This window comes from Pseudonaja textilis, chromosome 1 (genome assembly GCF_049901715.1).
Source record: "Pseudonaja textilis isolate UNSWEBS1 chromosome 1, rPseTex1.2, whole genome shotgun sequence".
NCBI classification, from domain to species: Eukaryota; Metazoa; Chordata; class Lepidosauria; order Squamata; family Elapidae; genus Pseudonaja; species Pseudonaja textilis.
In genome coordinates, this window is record NC_141990.1 from 271457368 (window position 1) to 271483953 (window position 26586).

General features: G+C 35.8%; 1 protein-coding gene across 1 annotated transcript; it reads right to left on the reverse strand.

The window, feature by feature from the left end:
• Nucleotides 1-3393: 3393 nt before the first annotated feature.
• CHP1 (calcineurin like EF-hand protein 1) lies at nt 3394-26579 on the reverse strand. Its single transcript, XM_026709963.2, has 7 exons — nt 26395-26579; nt 18036-18108; nt 10695-10775; nt 8367-8494; nt 7684-7745; nt 5826-5948; nt 3394-4898 (listed from the first exon to the last, which is right to left on the reverse strand). Exons 1-7 carry the CDS (start codon nt 26459-26461, stop codon nt 4845-4847), a joined length of 588 nt encoding a protein of 195 aa, XP_026565748.1. The 5' UTR covers nt 26462-26579; the 3' UTR covers nt 3394-4844.
• Nucleotides 26580-26586: the final 7 nt, after the last annotated feature.

The following is a 26586-nucleotide window of genomic DNA, read 5'->3' on the forward strand; positions in this document are numbered from 1 at the left end:
ATTAAAGGAGCAAATTTGCAGGAAGAACATACTGGTAGTTCTTGCTTAAATAATGCTTACTGACTTCAAAGTTATAGTGATCTTATGATCCAGTTCAACACTCCTGCAGTCAAATGACTGCACTTTGCTTGGGAACCACTTGCCTTTACCACCAGTTGTAGCATTCTGTAGTAGAGTAACTGCAATTTCTTTTTTGGCAGTTTCTGGCAAAATCCTAACCCTAACCCCTGCAAAAATAAAATTATAAAATTGAGTCTGGCTACATTTATCAGTGGAACAACTTCATCCAAAGGTTATGAATGCTCCAACACTAAGTTTTTAAGAAGAGTTTGGATAACCATTTGTCTGAAGTGGGGTAGGGTTTCCTGCCTAATCAGGGTTGGGCTAGAAGACCTCCAAGGTCCCTTCTAACTGTATTCTATTCTATTCTACATTGCTGTCTCAGCTTACAACCATCATGACTTACAAATTCCAGCCTCCGTTAGAGTTATAAGTCAAATATTGTAATACACTATTTAAATCACAAATCTTACATGAGGTGAACTGGCTGCCAGTTTGCTTCTGGGTCCACTTCAAAGTGTTATTACCTATAAAGCCCTTCATAGCATGGGTCCATAAAACAGCAACAGGACATATTATAAAAAATTAGGTGGAAAGAAAATGCTACTAGCTATATAATTACTAGATAATAAAAACAAGGTAGTCAATTTGTTTTCTTAGATCAGGGCTGTCAAACTCAGGCAGGCTGCATCACACCCACACCCAGTTTAGCGAAGGGGGGGGGGAGGGAATTCCGATATGTCATCTGATGCCATTGTGACAATGTGAGTTTGACACCCCTGCCCTAGATTTTATAAGGACTATCATAAGTTAATTCTAGGTCTCTAATCTTCTGGCTTAAGATTCTAACATATACATAGATAATTGAATCTAATGTCCTCCCCCAACCCATCACCTCAGTTTATTTATTCATCTACTTTATCATTTTATATGGCTATACAACTTGAGGATTGTGACACTGATCAGGTAAAACAGGGTTAAAACAGAGAAAAGTAACCAAGAACATAGTACAACTGAGACCAATTACTTATGCTATAATGATTTGGAATAGTTATCATTCCCAATCATTACAGCATAAGTTCGGCCAACATTCTGACCTGACCCAATGCTCAGGTAAGACAGATTTTCAAGGCCTTACAGAAGGCCAACAGGGTTGGGTCTATCCAAATTTTATGGTATGTTCTGTAGGTCAGGTACCATGATAGATAAGGCCAGGGTTGTCAAACTCACAGCCTGCGACCCAAATGCATCACGCACTGGTCATGCCCACATTTGGTTTAGCAAAGGAAAATAATTGTGATATGTCATATGATGTCGGTGTGAGGATGCGAGTTTGATACCCCTGGATAAGGCAGACCTCTTAAATAAAGGAGATCACAATTTTGATCACTTCCAAATAGATCTATTGTACTCTTCCAACTCTTGAATGGAACCCTGTGATTGACTGCATGTACTGGATGGATTGCCAACTGAAATAATAATTAAACAATTTATTGAGCATAAGCAGATTGTTCTGGGTCAAAGACTTTTAACATTTAATACATCTAAATTAGACTTTGGTACCAGGAAATACCAATAATCACTAAGTCTCACTATGGGAGATGAGTCTTCAGTATTGTTTAACTCTCAGTATTGTTCTAGGATCATAATGCCTATGCATGTGTGTGAGAGGAAATAATAGAAAAAATAAATTTTTAACTGATATTCTCAACGTCCTTATCAAATGTACATTTTCCAGTTATTCAAAAATACACACGGTAGAACATACCAATTTAATCTTTTTTATGCTTCAACTTTACAAAAACATTCTTGCCCTCTATCTTACCCAAGTTCCTCAATGCATTTTGTTACAATTACCTTAGCAAATGTTTCCGTAGCAACCATTTTTTTTTCTTAATTTAGGCACATTTGACAGTCTAGCTTTCAAAGCCATGTTACAAGTGGGGAAAAACATTTACCTTTGTCAGTGTGATTCTTGGCACTTTAATACTTAAAAGATTTCATCTAGATCTGTCATAGACTTTAGCCCAAGTTGCAGAGGTTTGTTTGATGGCTACATATCTCCCTATACCTATGCATTTTTGAGGTTAGGACGATAAAATTGGTTATTACTTTTGCCTTCCTTTTTAATTACTGGTATGGTTTCTTCATGTTAGCTTTTGTTAATACTAAACAGCAGATGGACTAAACATTTAACTTGTGGAAAAAATCAGTACCTTGGGAGACAAAGTACTCCCTAAAGAATAGATCTTTTTTTCCTGTAGCCATAGAGATACAGATGTTCCTGATGCTCAATTTCAGAACAAGATGTAGCATAGCAGAAGAAATGGCTGGGCAAAGTGCAACAGGTTCTTGGCTATGCTGGCTAAAAGTTGCTTGCAGACAGTAGGGCATATTTTGATTCAAGAGGAACTGTAGCCCAGATCCTATCATCATCATCATGTTTGGGAGAAATTGGATTTTCTTGGGAATGGTTTTTTATTTAAATTGCTAAAATAGAAAGTTGGAATATTGCAAAGAAAAGTAACATTTCTCTGAGATTAGGGAGTGCTGAAAAAAATTGCTCCACAATCCTAATAAGAACAGACTGCTCTGAATGTAGAGGGGGAGAGGTTAAAATTACACACATTCCTTGCAGATTTTATTTCTCTACGAAATCTTACATATTCTTTGTTGACATAATTGTGGGTGTTTCAGTCAATAGTACATCCAATTAGAATACAACTTTATAATACTGCTTGAAATCAGTTGTAACACTTTTAGATACTTTTAGTATTTTTAGACACTAAATGTTTACAATTAAAACATCCTGCTGTATGTTGTTGTAACTCCTATATACTAATTGGAATACAATAATGGCAGTGAAAAAGTCTTAGTGAAGAGTGAACTCAACCATTTTTCTTTAAACTACTTCTTCCATACCAAATAATCTGAATTTCTAAGATAAAATTTCAGTCTTCTCCTTTTTCTCCCGACATTCCTGATACCATATGAAACACAGGTAAACTCAAACATGTTCACTTCCATCAGAATGATTAATAACATAATTGTCACTGATGTTGGTACTCAACAAAAATATACTCTAGCCCAATAAGGTACTCAAATTCATACGCACTGCTGAGTACTCTTTTTCAATGAACAAGATCTTCATTGTTAAAAAAGCATTATATTCTATTAATGCACCAGACTATCAGAGCTTTTGCCTGCACATTTAAAAGATGGTTCTTTTAAAGATTACATACTTAAATTCTTTTGAAAAATAAAAGGCTGTTTTAAAAATAAAATAAGAACATATCATTCCGTCTTCAAAATAATCTTACATTTGGAAAAGACTCTAGATTTAAGGTTTTATTTATGGATTGTTGATGAATACAATAGATTTTACAAGGAACAATATTAGATTACAAATACACAGGCAAAGGAAGAAAGCTTATTTGAAATATGTACGGTTCATCCATAAAATTCTGTATTTTGGTATTATATTCTTTTCTTTATAAAATGTCTCCATTATATGAATCAAGATACTTTATTTGAGAAATTGTGTTATTGTTCCTTGGATGTTTCCCTAACTGAAATTATTGATCTGCAAAAGCATTAATTTTTCATTGCAATATAAGAAGTAAAATAATATTTCAGAAAGCTCATTGAATTGTATAAGATTTAGGTAAATTAAATACATATGCATTTGACATTATAAGAACATTTGAACAGTGCTTCTTATCAGAATTTAGCAAACACTGTAAAAAATTATATAATTTTTATGTACTCAAACTATTTGATAACTAGTGCTATTAGTTTACTATAGTAAAGGCAACCTAGCTAGAGAATTTATTTATTGTGTTCATTGTATTGTATTCATTTTAATTCTCAGATTTTGTAATGATATTTTGGAAATATATGTCTATACAGGTGCAAAAAAATAACAGGTATTCCTACAAACATTACTGTTTCTGCTGATTTCTCAATTCTGAGCCTTGACAATTTTTTGGCTGGAAAGGCAAACAATTCAAATAGGCTCATGCAGCATAAACAGTATGAATAAAGACAGTAGCACAAAGATGACTTTCATTACAGTTATACTGTAGAAATGTTCTGCAAATATTTATTTAACAACAAATAATAAAAACCACAAGTATTTTAGATCAAATACGTTCACAAAAAGCAGTTAAGAGAGAGACAACAGAAAAGCTTTCTATTCAATAGTCTACACTGATGAACTATATTGCAAATTACACTCTTGGCAGGTGTCCTACTTTCCTGTGGACAAATTAATAACATTTGACACATTTGAAAGGCTATAACCATTCTAGCCATTGGCCTTGTTATTCTTACCTCATAAACGTCTTAAAGAGACTGACAAACATCTATTTAAATGAAACCAAGGGGGAGAAAAGAGGCAGTTGCTGCTATTGCAACATATACCGTAATACTATTAAACCAGGTGTTTTTGTTTGAACTGTTCTCAGCTCTTCAGTGGAATTTGCCTTCTTTCTCATTAGAAGTATGTAAAATGTTACAAGCCACAGTACTTGAGGAGAAATCAATTTATGGTCAGGAAATCATTCAAGAGCTGAGAAAGAGGCCATGTCACTGCTTAATTTCCAAGCTGCATTGCAGCCACGTTCCTTTGTTCTGATGCAGAAGGAATGTTCTTACTGATGGGCAAACTAGGACAAGTTTGAAGACATACCTCACATGCACCAATAGCAACACTCAGGAGGAAAGTGAGTAAAATAAGCTGTATTTTTAAATATTAGGATAACATATAAACTGCCCTTCTTTCATCAGTGAAGAAATCGGATACTCATTTTTTGTTCTACATCCACTTTTTCCAAAACCTGTAAAGAAAAAACACAGAATATTTCAGTTTCCATTTCATTTTGTTTAATCTTGCTATTCTACAGAGGAATCCTGGTATTTTTCCTCACTGGAAATGCTTATGCTCTGTGTTAAGTGTGTGTGTGTGTAAAATTAGTCTCAATTAGAGGTGCAACTAACGAACAGCCCATCAAATTTATTCAATCTGTCCACAGGAGAGTTCATAAGAGTAGATCCCAAAGAATAGCTGGAAAAATAACTCTTCATTGCTTTTTGACAGCTCAGGAAAATCAGGACTGGCCTGAATTTTCAGGAAACTTTATTTTGAAGAAGCAGGACAGCCACTGAGAAGGGCTGAGCCTGTGGTCTCTACAGATGGTGCTCTCTTGAGATCCAGAATCAATATCCCATCTAAATACCCTTCTAAATCATCCAGAAAAAGACTGCTATATTATATGTTCTTGGTACAGAACGATGCCTTAGCTAGCTAGCTATGATTCCTTTATATATTTTATATTTGTTGTGTTATTTATTGATCAATTTATATTGCCACCTATTCCCCCATGGCAACTCAAGGTGGCTTACAGAATATGAAACCACATTTGAAACAATGAAAACAAAAAGAATCAAATCAAATAAATTAATATAGTACAATAAAACAAAATCAAAATCACCCACCAACTCCCCACTCCACCCCTGCCCCAAGGACAGCAGATCACACAAGCCATTTAATGGGTTATTGATCTCCACCTTGAGTTTTAAGAAATAGGCAGTGTTCAAAAATAAATAGTAAAATAAATATGGCCAAGTATTGATAGTATGTAGGGGGAAAAACAATCTGGACAATCTTTAGAGGAAAATGTTCTTCCGATTGTTATAAAACAGAATGACGAATATACTCTTAACACTTGAGCCAACAGATCTTTGATTTGAAAGTTGTCACTAACTTTTACAAACTCTGTAAAGGAGATTGCACTGTCACCATCTTGATCAGCCTCCTGGATTGTTCTGTCAGCAATACTACCAAGTTGTTCATCAGAGATGTTTACACCAACCATCATCCGCAAGACCTGTAATGGACAAAAGTTCAAGGAAAATGAGAAAGTAGCTTTTGTTTTAAAGTCAAACTATTAAAAAGAGTCTATCAATCTCATGGCTTGGAAGGCCACCTACCACCCATTTAAATATACTGTATAAGTGTAAGTAGAACATGAAAACCTCATTTTTAGATGAAAGGACATCAGCCCACATCCATTTGATACCATCAATACAATCCGGTCTTTCAAAGATAAGAGGTATTGTTACCTTGAAAATTCAATCAAAGTAATAAATAATATTTATAATTTTTTCAATGCCTGGACACAATTCTCAAAAGTAGTTAGTGTAGGCACAATGAATGAAAAGTGGACAACTTGCATTTCTCATTACTTAAAACCATCCTAGCTACAGCAGATGGGAATTAGCATATCTGAGGGTAGCACACTATCCATAATATACAGAAATGGATTTCAACCAGACTGTTCCTTAACCAGAAAAAATAATTAGCAGAAGCCTTTTACCTAAGAATAACTATGCAAAATCCTTAGAACACTTTCAGGAAAATGAAACAAATTCAAAACCACAAGGAACTACAAAATTGAAATTATAAACATAACTTTACCAGACTAGAAATGTGAGAAGGAATACCTACAGAAACAAGAGGGAGGTAGAACTCAACTACTATACTGGTTGCTTAATGACTGTTTGACATTATGATAGACTCAAAAACAATTACTTACAACCCATCTTCCAAGTTACACTGCCATAAGCATATCCCAGATATCAGGTGAGTGCATTTTGGATGTTTAGCAACCAGCTCATATTAAACTTGATTGCACCAAACTTGATTGCAGGAAATACGACTTCAGCAAAAGAGTGGTCAATGTCTGGAATACTCTACCTGACTCTGTGGTTTCTTCCCCAAACCCCAAAAACTTTAACCTTAGACTGTCTACTATTGACTTCACCCCTTCCCTAAGAGGTCTGTAGGGGGCGTGCATAAGCATACCAACGTGCCTACCATCCCTGTCCTATTGTTTCTTTTTATTTTTCTTATATGTATCCTTTTCATGTATTCATAAGTATGTTTATACTTATATCTGTTATCTTATAATCGCTTGACAAATAAATAAAAATAAATAAAATAAAAATTATTTACAATTGTTTGCATCATCCCACAATTAAATGACCACCATTTGTGATGTTTTTGCCATTTTGTGGCAAAAAACATCCCTTGTATATGCTGTATTCACTTAAAGTAGTTTGCTTCACAATCACAGTGGCAAGCTTACTGACCATCATAAAAACAGTCATAAAATCAAGTCAGGTTACATGGTAACAACTGCAATAACTTATGACCAAAATTCCAGGCTCAGTTGTGGCTGCAAATCAAGGACTATCTTTATGTACATAGCATTTTTTTCCTATTGGCTTTACTACAATATAATGTGCAAAACCACATTGAAAAATAAATATAGAAATGCCCAACTGGCAAATGATGTATGTTTAGTTACCATTCAGTGTGAAGATTGACTCAGCCCTCCATCCTTCTGAGGTGGGTAAAATGAGGACCCAGATTGTTGAGGGCAATATGCTGACCCTATAAACCGCTTAGAGAGGGCTGTAAAGCAGTTTGAAGCGGTATATAAGTCTATTGCTATTGCTATCCATTAAAAATGATCACTTAGAGATACAAAACTTTTTTAAAAGGATAAAGTAATTTCAATCAGACTAAAGTCATTTAGAGATTATGCAATCTTACTCTACCTGAAGCAGTTCATCTCGAGAAATTTTATCGTCTTTATCCAAATCATATAATCGAAAAGCAACTAGAAAATGAAATGAAACAACATTAGCATCTTTGCTACATCTGCCATATACAAACCACATGACATAATCAATATGGATTCACTGCAATAGACAGGAACATAATATAAAGGCATTCTTTTAATTTTTAAATGTTGCTAGTGTAAACTCATTAATGTAAACTCATTAATGAATATAAACCTATATTTCTCCAATGACAATTTATATATAATTTACATTGTTACATGCCAGCATAATTTTTTATCATTAAATGGTGGTTATATAAACCTTCACTGAAATCTTCAAAAGGAAGATTTCAGCTTTCAGAATAAATTAAGTTGCTGAATTAAAAGTTTAATAAATGCCCAATATTTATGTTGATTCTAATGAAATAGCTATTTCCTTTGCAATTTTGATAAGGTTTTCAATTTATTTATTCTATACTTTGATATACTTTGAATAATACTTTACAGTAATATTCTTCAGTGGACAATATTAAACTATAAATAAATTGTACAGCACTCTATAAATCTATACTAAAGTAATATACAGACTAAAGAAGGAAGGGCAAATCTTAAAATGAAATCCATGAGGTAGAATACCAACAATGCAGTTTACGTGAATTACCATTAAAAATGTCTTACAGTGCAATTTGTTGCTTCGGCTGTTAAGAGGTTCTGGCCCATTCTGGTCTTTGTTTTTTTCATTATCTTCAATGGGTCGGAAGTGGGCCAAAGTTCTCATGAATCCACGGAAATTCACCTGATCTTCTCTACATATATACAATACTGATTGTTAGATTATTTTAACAATGCTTCAAATAAATACAAAATGAATTATTGCTATTTTTTGTAACATTCTGGCCCTACTCTAATTTTCTTTTCAATGGCTAGGAATTCAAGGTAAGCTCTTGTTCAACCAAACAGTATTGGACGGCTATAGCAAATCTCTCTAAATCAGACTATTAATTAAATAGTCAAGGTTTTATCAGTGACATGTTTCCTTCTCCCCTGCAGCTTACCACCTGGATGTTCAAATGCTGTTCCAAAATATCTTCCTAACTCTCTGGAATAGATATTTAGGGTACATAGGGAAGTCTTATAGTGCAACAATATATTATCAAACAGGGACAAAATGCTACCTTATTTATACACTGCTCAAAAAAATAAAGGGAACACTTAAACAACACAATGTAACTCCAAGTCAATCACACTTATGTGAAATCAAACTGTCCACTTAGGTAGCAACACTGACAATCAATTTCACATACTGTTGTGCAAATGGAATAGACAACAGGTGGAAAGCATAGGCAGTTAGCAAGACATCCCCAATAAAGGAGTGGTTCTACAAGTGGTGACCACAGACCACTTCTCAGTTCCTATGCTTTCTGGCTGATGGTTTGGTCACTTTTGAATGCTGGCGGTGCTTTCACTCTAGTGGCAGCATGAGACGGAGTCTGCAACCCACACAAGTGGCTCAGGTAGTGCAGCTCATCCAGGATGGCACATCAATGCAAGCTGTGGCAAGAAGGTTTGCTGTGTCTGTCAGCGTAGTGTTCAGAGCATGGAGGCGCTACCAGGAGACAGGCCAGTACATTAGGAGGGGTGGAGGAGGCCGTAGGACAACCCAGCATCAGGACCGCTACCTCCGCCTTTGTGCAAGGAGGGACAGGAGCACTGCCAGAACCCTGCAAAATGACCTCTAGCGGGCCAAAAATGTGCATGTGGCTGCTTAAACGGTCAGAAACAGACTCCATGAGGGTGATATGAGGGCCCGATATCCACAGGTGGGGATTGTGCTTACAGCTTAACACTGTACAGGACGTTTGGCATTTGCCAGAGAACAACAAGATTGGCAAATTCGCCACTGGTGCCCTGTGCTCTTCACAGATGAAAGCAGGTTCACATTGAGCACATGTGACAGACGTGACAGGGTCTGGAGACGCCGTGGAGAACGTTCTGCTGCCTGTAACATCCTCCAGCATGACCAGTTTGGCAGTGGGTCAGTAATGGTGTGGGGTGGCATTTCTTTAGGGGGCTGCACAGCCCTCCATGTGCTCACCAGAGGTAGCCTGACTGCCATTAGGTACCGAGATGAGATCCTCAGACCCCTTATGAGACCATATGCTGGTGTGGTTGGCCCTGGGTTCCTCCTAATGCATGACAATGCTAGACCTCATGTGGCTGGAGTGTGTCAGCAGTTCCTGCAAGATGAAGGCATTGATGCTATGGACTGGCCCGCCCGTTCCCCAGACCTGAATCTAACTGAGCACATCTGGGACATCATGTCTCACTCCATCCACCAACGCCATGTTGCACCACAGACTGTCCAGGAGTTGGGGGATGCTTTAGTCCAGGTGTGGGAGGAGATCCCTCAGGAGACCATCCGCCACATCATCAGGAGCATGCCCAGGCATTGTAGGGAGGTCATACAGGCACATGGAGGTCACACACACTACTGAGCCTCATTTTGACTTGTTTTAAGGACATTACATCAAACTTGGATCAGCCTGTAGTGTTTTTTTCCACTTTAATTTTGAGTATAACTCCAAATCCAAACCTCCATGGGTTGCTAATTTTGATTTCCATTGATAATTTTTGTGTGGTTTTGTTGTCGGCACATTCAACTGCGTAATGAACAAAGTATTTAATAAGAATATTTCATTCATTCAGATCTAGGATGTCTTATTTTTGTGTTCCTTTTATTTTTTTGAGCAGTGTATTTTGCAATTTAGAATCTTAACAGAAATCTCAAGTATCAGGGTATATTTAACTGCTGCTTCTTTTGAACATATGCAACTGGCAGCAATTGAAGATTACAGACACTATTGATTTGAATTTAATCCAGATGATATTGAAGATCTAGTCCTTAATCAGAATCTTTATAGATTAGCATTTAAGAATACCCAACTAGATATACTCTACAAGCATTTTCTCATGGAATAAATTGAACTCAGATAACACAGAACTTACCCTTCTGGAAAAAAGGCATTGATAATCCTATCCCCCAATGGGTTAATAGCAAGTTCTGGAATGCGTTGAAAGTCTTCACGGCTACAACATCAAATAAATGAATGTCAGCTCTTAACCAATATAATTGAAGACATCCATTTAATTTTGTATGTTTGGTACTTATAGCACGACACGTTAATAATCAGTGCTGTGAAATCATGAAATATTGAACCAAGTTTAATAAAATATCTGTATATTTATACTGTTGTGATTTTGAAATGAATAATACAATACTTTCTTTAATTTGGAATATTCTAGCTTTCCCATTAGCTCGGTATCAATTTAAAAATACATTTTTACCAATAGAAAATCTACATTAAATATGAGCAATTTCCACTATAGTAAAACTACAAAGAAAGCTTATAAGAAGGCCCATCTTCCAAGAAGTGAAAGACAGTCATTTTAAATTAACTTTCAAGTTGGTATATTATTTAATATCCAATCACTTATCTAGATCTTTGTTTTGCCCTCTACATCGACTCTTAATCTTACTTTTTCATTCAAATGCCACCTCCATTAACACATTTCAGTAAAAGCCAAGAGTGCATTAAAAAATAAATCACCATGCTCAGTTACTTTTGCTTCAATTTTGTTAAAACATTTTAAAAGCTTCAGGTCTTTGTGTACCAAGCTTTTTGAACTAGCTATATCTGCCCAAAACTATTCTAATTTCTATCAAAAAGAAAGCTCCCTTAATCAAAATGTTTTTCAAACATAACAAGATTGTAAAGGTATAGTAATCTACAGTATTCTAGTTTCTTATAATGTATACTTCTGCAATTATATTATATTTTTATTATATTATTTTAAAGTTTATATCATTTAGAATGACAGAGAAAATCACCCCTTCGGGTCTAAATGCACTTGAAAAAAAAAGAAAAATAAGACTGGAGTTTATCAACATATCATTTCCAAGTGAGGTACAATACGTTATATAAAGATTTACTAAAAAAGATTGCAACCTAATAACTCAATTATTTACATTGAAAATCCAATTCAATTGCTATTTTGCCCATCGCTAAGGAACGCAAGTGTGTTATTTTAAGAATCTTTTTTTCACTTTTGTATCCAATAAGGCCAATAAGATATTTCAGACAACTCCCTCCAATTCCTTCAACTAAATGAATCTTTTCCTGGGCTCTTGCTGCAGTTGCAAAGAGAAAAGATCATGTCTTGGGAAAAGCCTCACCACTTTTTAAGAAGTCACAGACAGAAGATTGGATTCAGATTGGATCCTGAAACATTATCTTGGGACACACATTATTTATCTTTATTCGTGAGTCACAGAAAGAATCCACATGTCTACATGAATGCTCACATATGCTCCAAGGTACTTTTTTGTCTGTGAACCTAAAGCACAGCTCCCAGAATCCTACCCTAAAATAAAATAAAAATTAAATGCCTAGCAGCTATTCTAGAAAATATTAAGACTTTGTTTTTATTTGAATATTCTCCCAATGGATTTATAAATGGACATTTAATCCAGAATGTCATTGTGTAAAAGTTTCCCATAGCACATCTCTAGTAATGAATCCCACTCATCCAACCATATCTAATTGTACAATCTGAATCCCACTCATTCAACCATATCTACCTGTGCAAAATTACTAATTTACCTCTATTTATTTATTGGTTTGTTGCCCAATTTCTATAGCCACCTGTCTCACACATGTGATTCTTGGTGGATTATGAAGTTGAAAACCAGAAATTACAGTACAACAATATTAGAATATAACATATATTTATATAACATATATGTTATATAAATATAACATATAACATAACATATAACAATGTATTATCATATATATAATATAAAACAATATTGTATTATATATAGTATATAAAATGTATGTATGTATGTATGGTATTCAGCTTTGTTCGGGTATTTTCCCATGTCATTGTAGCTGTGCTTTTAAAGTTGTAGCAACGTTTTGGCAGAATCTCATTTGCCATCATCAGGCTTCTGTATTGTGTTCGTCTGTGAGTCAGACTTTCACAGCCGTTTGAGTTTTAAATTTGGGGCTAGCCTACTGCTGTGCCAGAATGGTTTTTTTCTTCATCCTGATTGGTTGGGAGTCTTGGTCTGTGTTTATTGGTCTTGGAGTTTGCTGTGTTCTGCTTGATTGGTGTTTCTAATATCTTCTCTCTGTTTTGTGGCTCTTTTTGTGTCTTGATTGGCTGGCAACATTGTGTTCCTGTATTGGAGGCTTTTAGTGCAGCTTGGCTCCGAGTAAATGGACGGCTATCATTGTTAGGAAGCTAGGTTTCATCTGGGTGCCTGGTTGGGGTGTGTTTGAGCTGGAGGTATCAGGGGGGATCTGTTTGTGCCCAGGTATTTGCCTGGCTAGTGGTGTGTGTGTGTGTGTGTGTGTGTGTGTGTGTGTGTGTGTGTATAAAGCTCCACCACTAACTTTTTATTCGTTTTTGTTCAGGTTCAGGTTTAAAATTTAAACAGAGAATGCCTGTCTCTATATTATGTTTTACAGCGAAGCTTTAGGTTGAACATTAACTTCATGTTAACTACACTTTTTAAAAAAATCTATTTTTGTCATTGTCAATCACCTTTAAACATGCCATTTTACCCATGAGGGGAATATTATATACCAGGAATGTTAACTAGAAAATCTGAACAAGTCATAAAAGTAAATGAATACTGAAATGCAAGTTTCATTTTAATTAAACCTTCTTACACTGGTTTAGGTTAGAACTTACAGGAAATGTTCATTTCTCCTGTTTGTATGCCATTAGCAACACTATCAGGTAAGCTCTACCCAAGAATAATTGTCTTTTGGATCAGTCTTGAATATTTAGTTTTGATTATTATAATTTAGAACAAATCATATACCATATATTTAACAAACCAGCCTGCCAAATTACAATTTAACATTTTCATTTTTATTTTATTTGCAGAGGTATAAATCAACAGATTGATCTATTATATTATGAGATTGGAAAAAAAATGTGTTTCCATTTCAAGCTAACATTCGTTGTTCTGTTGATATCACCATGTTTTTCTTTTTCCTAAATACTACACTTTCTAAAGAGTGTGACCACAGAGTAAGTCAAATGTAAACACCAAGTAAGTGCACAGCTACAACTATGAAGTCACCCACAAATTTTCCTATTACAATGTGTAAAACAAGGGTGTGAAGACAGAAAAAAAAAGGATAGAAACATGTCATAGTTGTGCATGATTTCTGTCTGACTTTAGGAACACTCATAAAGAAATCAGATGCCTACAAGGGTTGGATAGAATTGCGCAAAATCTTTCTATATTGCATTTATAATTAAGTAAGTAATACATTCTATAAACATGAAGAAAAATAAAAATTAGGAATAATGCTAGGAACTGAAGAGAAACTTTCCTGTTTTATAACTCTCATTAGTATCATATTTGACATAATGGTGACTAAGGAGAAGGCAGAAATCAAATTTTTAAGGTAAAAAGAAAAGAAATACACATCTATTGTGATCAGGACAAAGAAGCCAAAAAAGTAGTACTTATTTAAAATTAGATATTTTATGAAAAAGAATGCTGAACAAGCAAACAAATAAATAATAGACAAGCATGTCCATTAGTAAACCATTTCCCAATACACCTAAAATATTTCAAAGTCAGCAACATTATAAGTATTAAAATAATAATATAAGGACTACTGACAAATGCAATCTTAATAAATTGGAAGCGCTACTGCACTTAACACATTCAGCTTATATGTAAAGTTCCAAACAGAATTTATATAAGCTTGTTATGTAAGCTTCTGCAGGCTGCTGCCTTGCCCTGTTTAGGGGAATAAAAGAAATATGAGATCTAGGTCATAAGAATTCAGATAATGATTGGTTCTGCATTTGGCAAAAGAAAGCAATATTTATTCCAATGAACATCAACAAAAATATTTCTACATAAAAATTATCTACAAATAGTAACTTGTATTCATCAGAATGGTGCACCATACAGGATTTCATGCTAACTACACAGAGGATGCCAAATCCAAATTTCATATGTATTACATATACACATTTCTGATTTAATGAGAAGTAAAATAACAGATAATTGTGAACTAGTGTTTCAGTTCAAATATTAAATGTTAAATTTCTTTACAGATTTCATTAAGGACCTTCCACATATTTATAACCAATAATTTATTAAAATAGCAAAATTATCTCTTGGCATAAAAGACTATGACATATTGTAATAAAAATACTCATATGATTAAGCTACAGGCACTTTCAGCACAACCAGATATAACTATTGTTTTTCATTGGAAAAGTACAAATTATGCCATGCCTTCCCACAGCTCAATGTGGAACAACCTGTTGAACTAAATACTTGAGCAATTTGCATGATAGGGATACTTATTACATTATAATTTTAATTTACTGAAATAATCAGGTGTACAGTAATATGTATAAAAAAATCCCACTTGAGTGGTAAAGGTAAAAGTAAAGGTTCCCCCACACATGCAGTTACAATAATAGGAACAACTCAACCAGATCTTTCGATCGATCAATTGATCAATCGATCGATCTCATTTTGGAACCACCATCTCCTTCACAGGATTTCATAAAAAGGATCTGAAGTTTGTTTTCTATAGCAATAGTATTTAGACTTATATACTGCTTCACAATGCTTTATAGAAATAGATATAATTCTTTATTGGCCAAGTGTGATTGGCCACATAAGGAATCTGTCTTGGTGCAAATGCTCTCAGTGTACATAAAAGAAAAGATACATTGATAGTCATAGGGTACAATAAGCAATCAAATCGTATTAGGAAACAGTTAATATAAAGCAACAAGGTTACAAAATCATACAGTCACGAGTGGGAGGGGATGGGTGATAAGGAGTGATGAGAAGATTAATAGTAATAGTAATGCAGATTTTGTAAATAGTTGGACAGTGTTGAGGGAATTATTTGTTTAGCAGAGTGATGGCGTTTGGGAAAAAACTGTCCTTGTATTCAGTTGTTCTGGTGTGCAGTGCTCTATAGTGTCATTTTGAGGGTAGGAGTTTATGTCTGGGATGTGAGGGGTCTGTAAATATTTTCACAGCCCTCTTTTTTGATTCGTGCAGTATACAGGTCCTCGACTGAAGGCAAGTTAGTAATAATTGTTTTTTCTGCAGTCATAATTATTCTCTGAAGTCTGTGTCTGTCTTGTTGGGTTGCAAAAACAAACCAGACAGAGGTGCAGATGACAGACTCAATATAGAACTCTATAGAACTGTATCAGAAGCTCCTTGGGCAGTTTGAGTTTTCTGAGTTAGCGCAGAAAGAACATTCTTTGTTGTGCCTTTTTGATGATATTTTTGATGTAAGGTATCCATTTTAGGTCTTATGATATGATAGAACCTAGAAATTTGAAGGTCTCTACTGTTGATACTATGTTGTCTGGTATTGTAAGAGGTGGTAGTATGGGACAGCCCTCTCAATCCAGTTTATAGAGTCAGCATAGTGCCTGTAAAAATCTGGGTCCTCATTTTACTGACCTTAGAAGGATGGAAATCGGAGTCAATCTTGAGCCAGTGAGAATCGAACTGCCGATAGTCGGCAGTCAGCAGAATTAGCTGGCAATACTGCATTCTAACCACTGTGCCCCTACGGCTCTATAACAAGTAGTAGAATATCTCACTTTAAACTAGCAGGTTTCAGTATGATTCAGAAAACTTTAGCCCACAAAATATTAGATTGGCAATTCTGTGGCATGAGAGTATCAGTGTACTCTCAGACCAAACTAAAATACAATTTTTGCCTCTCCTCCTTACAATTTTCAGTAAAGAAAGATTTTTCTCCTTGTAAAAATGTATGGAGATAAATTTTACTCCTACAGTAGATTTTGGCATAACTAAAACACCTTGTTGTCCAGAGGCTATGTGTATTAAGAATATACAGTACATATCTTTGAAAATTGCAAACTATTTTGGAATGTTAGTCAAAAGGGGCGAAAAATTGAAGAAATGAAAAATTTGAAGTGAAAAACATTTCACAAAAAAGGAATTATGTTATTCCCATCAGTAGTTTGTTTTCTTTTGAAACTGCTATTTAGATATTATGATTCATCTTAAATGCTTTTGCTCAACAGTAAAGTAAAAACATTTGAAATAAATATTCAGCATAGTTCTGTGCAAAATCTACTTCATTTTCAATTAACCACCATAAAAAAACAAACAGTCAAAAAACATACTGCAGAGTAACACTTGGAAAACCAACCATGAAAGCACTGGAAAAGTTGCTGTAATATGTATGTACCTACAAAGATTGGAATACTGCAAGCAATAGTATTCTTTATGACACTTCATGGAATTGAAAGTGTCAAGCACAAAGAACCAGAACACCACCATGAGCTGATCAAAGTTGATGTTGCTCACCTACTTACAGGGATTTCACCAGACTGACTTTGAATTTGGGGAATTCTATAGAGTTTGTCACTTTTTGCTACACAAGGACTCTAAGCTAGCCAACCTCTTCACCTCTTCCCTCTCTCTGGCTGGAGATTTCACCAGATAAAGTTGGACTTTGAAGATGCAGGATGGAAAGAATACATGTAGTCCTCAACTTACAATGGTTCATTTAGTGACTGTTCAAAGTTACAATGGCACTGAAAAAAGTGTATTATGACCATTTTTCACACTTATGACCATTGTAGCATCCCCATGGTTCTGTGGTTTACATTTGCATTCACATGCTTGGCAACTGACTCCCATGTATAAAAATTAGTGTCCCAAGGTCATGGGATCCCCTTTTGCAACCTTCTGACAAGCAAATTCAATGGGGAAACAAGATTCACTTAACAACCGTGTTACTAATTTAACAAGTACACTTAACAAATGTGGCAAGAAAAGTCATAAAATGGGGAAAAACTCACTTAACAAATTTTTCCCTTTACAATGTAAATTTTGGGCTCAATTGTGGTTGTAAGCTGAGGACTACCTGCGTCAACACTTTTGGAGAAAACTCCCTAAGAATACCCTGGACAGCCAAGAAAATGTAGCAAATGGATCATTGAACAAATCACTCAAGGCACAACTAACCAGGTTCAATTTATGATAATTTAGACACATTATGCAAAGGCTTCGCTCTTTGGAGAAAGCTCTAGTGCTGGAAAGATAGAAGAGAAAAATAGCAGTAGCAAGGTGGATGGATGGATTTTGTCATCGTGGTGATGGGTACAAGGTTGTAATGCCTGAAGACCAGATTAGGGATGATCATAGGGAAGAAAATCTGAACTTGGAAGAATTATTTCAGGAAGAATGGCAAAGACTATTTGCATAATTAGAAAGCTAAGAGAATAACTACTTACCTTAGGGTACCATTCTCTCCTTTGTCCAGGCTAGTAAATCGACTGTATAGACGAGTAATCTGACTATGAGAAACTATAGAAAAAGAAAAAAAAATCAGTCTTAAACATAAATACCAACAACAATTAATCCAATCAAGAGTTATTTTACAGCAGTTCAAAACTTGGATTTTGTAATATTCCAAATTTACAAAGAAATCTTAAAATCGCTCTTGCAGAACATAAAGCTAACAAATTTATTTACTTTAGATGCAACTTTAAAAAAACATGTTTGCAATCCACATTTGAAAGCATTATTATCTAGACAAATTTGGAAATTCTATGATTCCTAATATTTTCTTCACTCTTCCTGTTCAGAAAAGCACAGTACTCAAAATACATTCTCCCATCCTTTGCTGCTATATTGATTTGGAAATGGCTCCTTTGGCTTAGTTTTATTCCTTATCAATGTTGAAGACACCACACTGCTTTCTTTCAGGCAGTTCACACAAACGGATTCTCAGCCCTTCCTTGAACCAATCACTGCTTCCCAGAAACAACTGTTGTTTGCCGTGCATAAACACTGGGAAATAAAATTATAATGAAGAAGCAATTCTTCAACAAACAGAAGGTTGTTAGAATTTCAGAAAGTGTTTTAACCTACAAAAGGAAGGAAAGTTAATGGAAAAAAATCTGGAAAAAAAATCTACTTATTAAACTGATATAGTAAAACAATAAGACTTTTTCCTCTCACCTGCAACCCTTTCATATCTTCAAAATACTTTCCTATGGTTGGCTACCTTCGATTTTAGCAGTGTATAGTGGTAGCATGGAGGAAATACCACATCACAATCACACTACAGAGTATTTAAACATTAAAATAATTAAAGCAATAATAGTAATAATTAAAAACTTAGACTAAAACCTATTTAAAACATATATTAAGTTAGATAGTTTAAAAATGCCACTTTATACATAGGACTAAATCACAAATGTACTGTTTGATTCAAGACAATTATTGCCTTGGAAAAGAAACTGTTTCTCAGTCTATTAGTCCACATTTTAAGACACCGATAACGTCTCCCTGATGGTAACAATTCGAAATATATGCTTTAGATCAGGAGTGTCCAACCTTGGCAATTTTAAGACTTGTGGACTTCAACTCCCAGAGTTCCTCAGCCAGCTGGGAGTTCCTCAGCCACTCTGGGAGTTGAAGTCCACAAGTCTTAAAATTGCCAAGGTTGGACACCCCTGCTTTAGATTGCAAATGCAGAATTAAAGAATGTATTTGCTCCTCCTTTCCTTCACTCAGTTTCATCCCCTCTTGTTGGAGTTTCTGCATGGCTACCTTTAGGCAACTGGCATTTGAAGCCATTTGCTCAGATGGAGGAGTCACCTTGTCTGGGCCATGTGGCTCATGCTGGCTTTTCACTTTGCATGACTTTTTCATTCTCAGTAGAAGAGAGCCTTTTGATCATGCTACTGGATATTAATATAATCTTCAACCCATTTATAGTTCTCATCCTCTGAACCTTCCTCTAAGACTTTGCCCTGACAATAGACCACTAATCCAAATTATTAGGTAACAGAAGTAAAACTATGCAGATAATAGTCAACTCTTATAGTCTATTTTGGCATAATAGAAACATTCAAAAGAAGACTTCTATTACTAAAGGAATAGCATTATCTCTATTCCATGAACACTTCATTCTGTCTAATCAGAACATAAATGTGTAGAATTCACAATATCTATGCATAATATAAAGCAAGTAGGCAACCATTACGTGCCAGTTTGAAAAATGATTGCCATGTCCATAGATTTATGCCAATAAAGAGTTACTGTGCATATCTTTGCAGAATGCCAGTGCTAAATCAAATCAACAGGAACAGCTCTCACATTGACTAAATAATGACTTCCAAGAACTAGCAGCTTAGGTACTTGTTAAATGATTGTCTAGGTGTTTTAGTTTAAGTAGCAGAAGTTCTGACAGTTTCAGATGAATGTAACATTAAATATGTTTAGAAAACCAATAGGGTACTTACAGGAAATCCGCAAATCACAACACCTTTCACTCACTCACTCACTCATTCATTCATTCTTTTATACTTAACTGCCCATCTCTTTGATTTACTTTATTTATTAAATTTATATGCCACCCAGTGGCGGGATTCAAAAAAATTTACTACGGGTTCTGTGGACGTTGCTTGGTGGGCGTGGTGTTGCTTGATAGGCATGGCTTGATGGGCGTGGCATGGGAAGGATACTGCAAAATCTCCATTTCCACCCCACTCCTGGGGGAAGAATACTGCAAAATCTCCATTCCCTCCCCACCCCACTAACCTGCTTTCCTGTTCCGTTCTCCTGTGCAGAGCAACAAAAGAAGACCCAGCCAATCAGCTGGGACTCAGGAGGCAAAGAATAGATGGGGACGGGGCCAATCAAAGGTGGTATTTGCCGTTTCTCTGGATTACTCAAAATTTCTGCTACCAGTTCTCCAGAACTGGTCAGAACCCGCTGAATACCACCTCTGATGCCACCCATCTCCCAGTTCCCAAGTAACTTGTACTGAAATATTTCCGATCCTGGCAGCAATATATTTCCATAATGACACAGTCCTATCCTCTATGAATTTCCTCTCTTTTAAAACCAACAAAATATATTCAGTGTTGACAGTGACTATACACTGTGTGAAATACTTAAATAATTTTAATTAAGTTGTAGTTTTATATCACACATTTTATTTAGGTGATCTAAGAGATGTACATATGTAGAGGGAATGGAGAATAATAGCGTTGAAGGACAGAAGGGAGAGCCACTATCAAAGGGAACAATCAGGTAAGATAGCCTCCAGGCCCATGCCCAGAAATGAGTGTGAGTAAATATCTCAGACAGACCTCTCCCTAACTGACATGAAGATAAAGGGAGGGGGAAGCACAATCAGATTTGCAAAGTTTTCTTACTATAGATGTTACGATAAAAGTAGTCCTGACCCGTGAGTCATTTTTTTTAATAAATTTTTTTATTTAGCAAATAAAAATAAAAATAACTGAATATGTCTCTCAATGACATACAATGATGAAAATATAAAAATCATTGAATCAATTAAACATAGCTAAAATATGTATTAAAAACATAAAAATCAAGATTGTGGAGAATAACAATCACCTCAATACAATACAGCCACCTCATACGCTTCCCATATTTTAAGGGCTTTCTATAAGGCAAGCCAGGATGGTGGCTAATTTTACCTTGGAGGGAATGACAACATTTTAAAATATATATGTTATTTCTTTATATATTGATTTTAATACTGATACTCCTTCTTTTGCCTATGATCGCCCACAACAATAACCCTGTGTTGGGCTGAGAGAGAAAGTAACCGCTTCAAAGTCACCCAGCCAGACTTCATGACTAAGATGGGCCTAGAACTCACAATATCTTTAATCTTGGGTCTCATAATGTAGAAAATTTCTTTCCTTGTGAATTAGGGTTTTTTATGTAATAACACTGGTCAAATATTCAATGATCAACAATTATGCTAAGATCCCTTACTGAATCCTTGGTATTACTTATACAGTCCCTAGTTCCAGACTGTTAATGAAAAGGCTACAATCCCAGCTCCTAAAGTTTCTTTATCATTTTCCATTGTAATGAAAAATGCTAACTTCATTTAAAAATTAAAATGAAGAATAAATCAGTCAAGAATTGGATCTTTTACTGCATAACAACCAAATGTGTCATAACCTTTGATGAGACTTTGCAAAATCTTCTAAAAATCCAAGTTCACAGGGTTTCCTAGTCTGCTGTTAATTTATCTGTACTAATTTAGTATCCCTATGATAACTAAAGTAGTTTTTTTAATAATAAATATACTAAACAGTTTCCCAGGATTACTGTTAACATTTGCTGTAGTTAAGAACTGGAAAAAAGAGACCCAAAGTACACAAGCAGTAAATTATCGCCCGCACAACCAGGAAGTTCAGCATCTTAATTGAGAAAATTGAATTGTCAGCTGTGAACTTTTGTACCATGAGATTATTTAGCATTCTTTATCCCAACGACTCCTATTGCAATAGGTCTCTGAGAGCCGGTTTAGAAGAGAACTCTTAAGGAGGAGGAGAGAGTATGAAAATTTGTTTGTGAGAGCAAGTGAGGCAGGAATTAAGACTAAAAAAATGAAAAGGTAAAGTCTAATTAGCTGTTCTGAAACAAGACCAACACTGAAACAGCTGCAAATACAAACTGACTCCATACGGAAACCCTGAAAATATTAGTCCTAACCTACTCCATTATCAATTAAGCAACAGATACATCCACTTCACCGAACTCCAAAGTGTTATTTATTGATTTTATTTTTGATATCCTAAGTACAGTAACAGAAAATTTTCCATTTATACATCCCTAGCACAGAGGCTGGTATCAGTCTTTATTATACAAGGACACTATTGAGTTATAAATCATTGTTTTGAGTTCTAATATTTTTATGACAAAGCAACCCTATACTACTCAGTGAATGTAAGTTAGGAATCATCATTGATATTTAATAATCAAGTAGTATTTCACTGAATTATTAAAAGACTTCAACTACTGAGGAACACAAATTGTAGGTTTCAAGTTAGAACTAACAGTTGGAATAAAAATCTGCATTAAAAGCACCTTCATCTAATTCAGTATGGCAGTTGTTACCTTAAAGTGCTCAATTGGCTTCTCCAACATTTTTTTTATTTTGATTTGTCAATTGCTTATAAGATAATATGTATAAGTATATACATAGTTATGAATACATGAAATGGGTACATATAAGAAAAATAAAAGAAACAATAGGACAAGGACGGTAAGCACGTTGGTGCACTGTCAGACCAAACACACACACATGCACAAAACACTGAACATTTGCAAGTAACTTCAAACTATATAACTTGTCTTTCCTCTATTATAAGATGCATTGCCTAATAAACCCCACTCTTTTTGAGAACAGACAATCCACATTGGGACTCAACTCTTCCACAAAACTAGGCCCCAGGCAACTTGATCTTTTAGCTTTAATTCCTTAACTATAAAAAGGAAATTACAATGTTATCGGGTTGTTCATCTTCATAAGATAAAGGCTGCACCATATTTTAAGCTAAAGGTACAGCATATTAAAATATTAAAACTATGCTAAAACCTGCACTATTTTTTTCCGTTTATACGCCTTAGCACAGAGATAGTATCAGTCTTTGGACTACAGCTAGTAATTGGACTATAGGCAAAAAATCCAAATTATATAAATATATTGCTAATGGTGCTTTATTTATTCCAAGACAAGTCAAGGATAAATTATACTATTTATAAATATGCCAATAGCATGCATGCATTTAACATATATAAAAGCAGATATTTCTAGACTAAAGTAATAGATCTAATTCTATGGAGGAGAAATAGAAATGAAAGAATATATAAGATTAATATATTGTTGTATGACTAAAATTACATTCTATGGTATTTACTTTCCAGTATGTACTTGCAGAACTATTCTGTTAGACTTAGTTATAAATTATTACATTGCATGCAATCTAAGAAAAAGTACTTCATATAAATATCAATTTTGAATTGGCAACTCTATGATTATTCATCATTTTAAAAAGATCAGGATATCACCGTTACAAATAATGGTCTTAACAAAGGTTAAAATACGCACAAAAGCAGCACAATCTTTTCTTAATGATTAACTAATAAAACAATGAGAGTGAAAAATGCTCCATTATCACTACAAGCCACCAAACAGAAATATTTTTAGAGGTTCATCAATGCTTATAAAGCAGCATAAAAATCCTAACAAAAAGTTAAAATGATTTGAATATTTATCCAATATTACAAATACGATTCTTGAACAATGAAAAATCTCCAAGTGACAATAATTCAGCAATGGGAGAATAATTTACAGCTATGTTCATATATTTTTTTGACCGTATGTCAAAAAACAAAAGACAAATTTTAAAAACCTTCCAGAATTGTTCCCATGACATTATATTCCCTTATTCTAAAATGACTGGATGAGTAACTGAACTGCTATACTTGCTCTAATAACACAAGAATTGAAACTACAACACTTAATAGAAAAAAAAACTTTTTTTTTGTTAAACACAAAGTAACATCCTTTGGCTACAAGGGGGAGTACTTTTTTATAGTAGGGGGTATTTATATAAACAAATTTGGCATCTATACAACAAAGGGCTCATTCTCATGTCATCTTAACTACAGTATTAATATATATTGGTTTAAAAAAATATCTATGTCCCCCATGATTCTGTCTTCCTTTCATTTCCAGGCCACAGATGTGGTAACTTAAAATTATACTTAATAATTCCAATTTTAAAGTTGTGCTTTCTGTTGTGCTTTCTTCCTTTTCTCAGCTCAATTTTTTGCTATGGGCACACATGGAAAACTTCAGTGACCATGTGCTTGGATAATTTTGTTAAGCTAAGATCCACCCAGTTGTTATGAGTTACCTAAGCCTGCTGTAACCTTGCCCTTTTCCTTTATCCTGACTCTTAATGCTATTTTGGCTTGGAAAAAGACTGGACACCTGACTTCTGTAGCGTCCGTACATGTGACAGATTCTTTCCAAACATTTGTGGGATCTCACACAAGATCCTTATATACTCTAATGTAATCCTTTTTAAAAAAACATTAGACCTCTGTTTACAAAACAGAACTTGCATTCCCTTTGAGAGAACCAGCTTTGTGGTTGTTTTTATAACCACAACTGTCATATGGGGAGGGTTGAAAGAGTGGAAATGTTTGGCAGCCAGCCCCTTCTGAGTTCCAGGATCCTCACATCAGAAGGCAAAAAGAACATGGAAGCATTGTGATACCAACCTGCCGCATCATTCTTTTAGCTTACTATTATTGCATCAGATCTTTCCCTTATTCGCTCTGGGATAGGAAGCCCTTTTTTCACCATTGCTTGGAACCAAGCCCAAACATGCAATCACAAATAGATTGGGTTTACCAAGAGGAAGGAGATTGCTGCATATTCATGTTTTCATTGGCTATTCCTATCTTCTCTTCTGTCCATTTTCAATTGCTGGAAATGCTCAATTTACAAAATCACCACAACACCCTTATACAGGGCATGTGTGAAAACTTGTATCTGTTCTCATGATACTTTTTTTTTTCATCTCAATTTGTCCTTTTCACACAATTCTCACATTTTACAACCTTCTCGGACAATTGCCCCAGTTCCTTCTTATGCGGCTTATCATCTTTTCCCCAGCGGTACTCATTCTTTCATTCTTATGCCTCCATCTGCCCTGTCTCCAATCTCTTGGCTTGATCTTTCAGGAGCCCATCTTTAGAAACTGTCTGATAACAAGCCCCAGGCAAGAAGAGAGGTTGTTCTGAGCCAGGAGCACCAGAAGAATTCCCTCCTGCTTTGCTGTGAGCCGTTCCCTCCGCACCTGTGACCTGCTAGCTAGGCTATTTTTGGACACAGGTGTAGTGTGCTCTTTTCAAGTCTTACCTTTCGAATTGGGTTGACTGAAACTTTACACAGGCTCAAAATACTAGGACCTGGTAGTTGGGCAACTTTAATAGGTGCAAAACTCACCGTTTAAAGCCCCCACCTGTACTTGGGACTATCCTGCTCCTCTCCCTATTATTAAGGAAATTGTTCGGCGATTGTTTTTCTCCACAGGCGAGGTGACACTTGATAAAACAGGAAATGAAGCAACAGGAATCCACCAATTGGTTTTCTTAACTTATTCTACATTAAAATGGACAGGACAGTCCCCATTCAGGAGGCCCCACCTGCCCCTGAAGCAAAATCAGGAATGACCATCGGAGCCACCAATTCCCTGCCGGCACAAGATTTCTGCCGACTCAAGGACCCGGGATGCATTTTAACGCGGCCAGATATCTAGCCTTCCCCCAAATGCCAAGCTCTCTCGATGTCCTGTGACCGGATCTAAGGCATAGGAAGACACTTCGTTGTTCCATGAGCCGGGCCTTTTATTTATCTTTTTGGATACTCTGGGTCGCGCAGACGACCGATACCGGCCCTCGTTGAGCAAAGGGCTCGGGCTAGGGAGCGGGAGAGGCAGCTGGGTGGTCCCGCATTGAGCCCAAGGTGACCCGGAGACCCGAGGGAGGGCTTCGAGGCGAGTGATGGTCACGACCGGGAGAAATCACAGCGCCACCCCGCTCAATCCGGCCCCTCCGGATCGTCCGAGTTGGCGACAACGCGGAAGGGCTCGTTTGCCTCGCTCATGCCGGAACAAATGAAAGCTATTCAAGTCACGAAGGAAAAGAAATTCTCCCGGTCACAATGCCAAAGGCGAAGGTCAGCGCTCTGCATCTGGCGACGTTGCCGCCGCTAATTGTTTTTGAATCGGTACTCACAGCCCGTCTCCTTCTTGATCTCCTCGATCTCCTCGTCCCTAAGCAGCGTAGACGCCCGAGAGCCCATGGCAGCCGCTTCGCCAACCGTCAAAGGAAAGCTCCAGTCGCTTGGCCTAGAGCCGGCGCCGGAACCAATCAGCTGCGCGGACGTCGCGCGAGCTCCCGGCGATGCAACTGACAGGAACGCGCGAC

Coding starts and splice junctions, on each gene's coding strand:
- CHP1 (XM_026709963.2), bottom strand. CDS start 26,461: ATGGGCTCTCGGGCGTCTACGCTGCTTAGGGACGAGGAGATCGAGGAG. Junction 10,776..18,035: donor GGAGAGAATGGTACCCTAAG/GTAAGTAGTTAT, acceptor TTGATGTTGTAG/CCGTGAAGACTTTCAACGCA. Junction 7,746..8,366: donor CCGAAGCAACAAATTGCACT/GTAAGACATTTT, acceptor TTCATTTTCTAG/TTGCTTTTCGATTATATGAT.